The sequence below is a fragment of the Acanthisitta chloris genome, unplaced genomic scaffold (assembly GCF_000695815.1).
Source record: "Acanthisitta chloris isolate BGI_N310 unplaced genomic scaffold, ASM69581v1 scaffold18130, whole genome shotgun sequence".
Taxonomy (NCBI): Eukaryota; Metazoa; Chordata; class Aves; order Passeriformes; family Acanthisittidae; genus Acanthisitta; species Acanthisitta chloris.
The window spans coordinates 7,880-11,475 of record NW_008651283.1 but is presented as its reverse complement, the minus strand read 5'-3'; the positions used below and the strand labels follow the sequence as shown (position 1 = coordinate 11,475).

Genomic DNA, 3,596 nt, shown 5'->3' with positions numbered 1-3,596 from the left:
GGGCCGGGGACGAGCGCGGCCCGTCCCGGTAACGCCCGCGCGGCGTTCGGGGCTGTGCTTGTGTCCTGCAGAGGTACATTGAGCGGCAAGGCAACCTGCGGGACCTGTACGACGACTGCGCGCGGGTCCTGCCGCCGAGGGGCTCGGGGCTCCCTCGGGTGAGTGGTGAACACCTGCGGGTGGGACCAGGAGCAGCGATGGGAGAGTAACCGCGGGGCAGGGCCAGAGTGACAGGGGATGTGTGAGCGCTGGGTAGACACGTCTCGATCACGGTGTGGGAGGCCCTGGGGCTGCACCACGTCGGGGAACACAGCACCAGCCCTGGGCAGGGGTGGGAGATCCCCGTGGCACTGGGCTTTGCAGCCAGACACTGCAGAGCTCTGAGCAAATTGCATAGCCCTGGGCACGGGTGGTCTCAGTGCCACTGTGTTTTCCTTCAGTCTGTCTCTCTCAATGCTCTCACAGGCTGAGGAAGGAGGAGCTCAGTGCCATTTCTGGCCCCAATGAGTTTGCGGAGTTCTACAACAGACTGAAGCAGATTAAGGAATTCCACCGGAAACACCCGAACGAGGTGAGTGGTTACTATGGAACAGGTGAGTGTGGCCTGTTGGACCTCAGCCCTGCAGCCACAGACCTTTGTTTTCCCCAGGTTAATTGCCCTAACATACAAGTGCTGAGTGCACTCAGGTGCCACTGGAGCAGTGTGAGCTCCTGAGAGAGGGTGTGAGTGGGAGCAGGACACTCAGTGTTCCCTGGTCAGGAGTGTCCTGTAGCTGGGCTGGGCTTGGGTCTCACTTTTCTCCTTCTGGCTGAAGCCACATGCTTTGCCTTTGTGCTGAAGGAGAGGTGACAGAGGGTGTGGGACCCCTTTTGTATTAGTAGTTTCATTGTCTGTGACCTCCTGTGGTTTGATACTAGTTGCTCTGGGACAGGAGCTGAAGTCAGTCTCTGCCTTGTGTTTGCCCCTGCAGATCTGTGTTCCCATGTCGGTGGAGTTTGAAGAGCTGCTCAAGGCCAGAGACAACCCGAGTGAGGAAGCTCAGAGTGAGTTTGCAGTTTGTTACTTGATGGGTTGTTTGATATGTTTTGCCTGTTTTAGGGCTTCACTTCCCTGTTGCTGAACAGCTTCTGAAATTGTTCTTTTGTCACTTAAATTGCTCCGAGCTGCAGTCCCTGAGCGTCCCACAGAGCTGCTGCTCCTGGGGGAGGTTCTGGTGCCTGCACAGAGCAGCAGCTGGGTCTGATCCGCGAGTGTCCAAGGCACTGGGATGCCTTCCTGAAGCATGGATTAGTTCACACCTAATCTTCTCCAGTTCCAAAGCAGTTGTATAGTAAATGGGAAATGTTAAGCTCATAATGAAGCTCTCTATGCCCTTTCCTGCAGACCTGGTGGAGTTCACGGATGAGGAAGGGTACGGACGGTACCTGGATCTGCATGACTGTTACCTCAAGTACATCAACCTGAAATCATCAGAGGTGAGTAGCTGCTGTGCCTGGGCACTTCCAGTGCCTGGAGTGTCACAGCAAGGGACCCCGGGGGCTGGGCAGGAGCAGGAGCTGCTCTGCCCTGGTGGCTGCATGTTGCTTTGGGTGCACATGTACGACCTCTGACTCAAGACTTTCTCTGCTTAGAAACTGGATTATATCACTTACTTGTCCACATTTGACCAACTCTTCGATATCCCCAAGGAGAGAAAAAACGCTGAGTATAAGAGGTGAGCTGTGTGCCTGCTTCCCTCAGGGCAGCTGCTCAGGAGTTTGCTGCTCCTCCCTCTGCAGCACGAGAGAGGCTGATTATCTGTGCTCATGTTCCCCTGCCAGGTACCTCGACATGCTCCTTGAGTACCTTCAGGACTACACAGACCGAGTGAAACCACTACTGGACCAGAATGAGCTTTTTGGGAAGATCCAGACGGAGTTTGAGAAGAAGTGGGAGAACGGCACATTTCCTGGCTGGCCGGTGAGGGTCTGGCTGGGGCTGTGTGTGTGTGTGTGTGGTCACTGCCAGGGGCCAGGGCACCAAACCCCCATGACAGGGTTGGGATGAACCTTGCTGCAGGTTTGCTTGTTTTGCAGCTCTTCCATTGGTTATTTTCAGTTTAGTGAGGATTTTTCTCTGTGAAATGAACTGCCTTTCTTGAGGTTAAAATATTCTTATGGCCTGATGTCACACAGCTTTTGCATGCATTTTTTCTTGTCAGAAAGAGACCAGCAGTGCTCTCACTCACGCTGGTGCCCACCTGGACCTCTCAGCGTTCTCCTCCTGGGAGGTGAGTTTCCAGTGCTCTGCACTCACACCTTTTGAGCAGATGCAACTCAGTCATTTGGCTTCTTTGCACACTTTTATTGCTGTGTTTTCGTCCCTGGCTCTGTGCTCACTGGGTGAAACTTTGATGATGCTGATTACTTGATTTCTCCCACTGGGGACTGCCACTTCAGAAATCTAGTTAGGTGTGTCACACTCCTCATTTTCCAGTGAGGAGAGGTGCACCCTTGACAGTCGTTCCTTGAGTACTGGTCACTGAGGTTTTTTCTTCTTTAATGAGCAAAATGGACTGTATGTGGTATGTGCTGAGCAGCTCATCTCTTACAGTGGTTTGTTTTTGTGAACAGGAATTGGCCTCTCTGGGACTGGACAGGTTGAAATCAGCCTTGCTGGCCCTGGGGCTGAAGTGTGGTGGGTAAGGTGCAATCTTTGTAGAGTACCTTCCAGTGTTTGAGGTCCTCCTGTCTCATATTCCTTTCTGGGATACTTGTTTGGTTGTCTGTGTTGTTGTACTAGAACTACCTTAGTGATGTTTGAAGGATAAAATATGAGGATTAAGCTGGGGGTGTGGGATCTGCTGCTCCGAACAGGTCCTGGACCAGTCTCTGGAACAGAAGATTTTGGCTTCAAGAATGAAGGCAAAAATAAGAGGAAACTCATCATCTCATAAAAGCTACATTTAGAGTTTTGTTGCATGAACTCAGATAGTTCTCAGGAACTGTACATTTCCTGAAATGTATGTTCTGGACTAATCCCCACCCTGGTCCTCCCTGCAGGACTCTGGAGGAGCGTGCTCAGAGGCTCTTCAGCACTAAAGGCAAATCCCTGGAGGCACTTGATCCTTCCTTGTTTGCTAAGAATCCAAAGACAAAAGGAAGCAAAAGGTGAGTTCTTGGAGGTCATTCAGAGGCTGGTGGTGTTCTCTTCCCCGTGGGTGAGGAGTGTTCTATAGTCACCACTCTTGCAGTCGTGACAGATTCTGGAGATGAGAAGCTTTTCATGTTGGGCCAAGTAGTGCTGAACCAAGTGGAAAATGTCAGAGCTGAACTTAGGCATTTCACAAAGTTACTTCTTCTGTTTCTAGAGACACTGAAAGGAATAAGGATCTTGCATTCCTGGAAGCTCAGATTTATGAATATGTAGAAGTTCTTGGGGTAAGGATTTTGTTTTGTCTTTGAGCTTTATATTTCAGAGCTGTCAAATAGTCACAGGGACGTTGTCCACATCTTTGCCCAGTGCTTTCACGGACAGCACCATGGGGGGATACTTTCTGTATTGCGCCTAAGTCACAGGGTATTGCAGACCTTGACTTGTTCTGCCTTGTTGTTTG

The 3,596-nt window shown here is 51.3% G+C and overlaps 1 protein-coding gene across 1 annotated transcript in view; it reads left to right on the top strand.

Moving 5' to 3' along the window:
- Positions 1-59: 59 nt before the first annotated feature.
- SF3A3 (splicing factor 3a, subunit 3, 60kDa) overlaps positions 60-3,596 on the top strand; it is a gene marked incomplete at its 5' end in the record, with an annotated part of 5,252 nt that continues 1,715 nt past the window's right edge. The window contains 10 exons of the mRNA XM_009072652.1: positions 60-120; positions 462-571; positions 972-1,044; positions 1,385-1,476; positions 1,633-1,715; positions 1,822-1,960; positions 2,202-2,270; positions 2,614-2,681; positions 3,043-3,150; positions 3,351-3,420. Coding sequence (XP_009070900.1) covers positions 60-120; positions 462-571; positions 972-1,044; positions 1,385-1,476; positions 1,633-1,715; positions 1,822-1,960; positions 2,202-2,270; positions 2,614-2,681; positions 3,043-3,150; positions 3,351-3,420 — 873 coding nt within the window. The remainder of the gene's footprint in view (positions 121-461; positions 572-971; positions 1,045-1,384; positions 1,477-1,632; positions 1,716-1,821; positions 1,961-2,201; positions 2,271-2,613; positions 2,682-3,042; positions 3,151-3,350; positions 3,421-3,596) is intronic.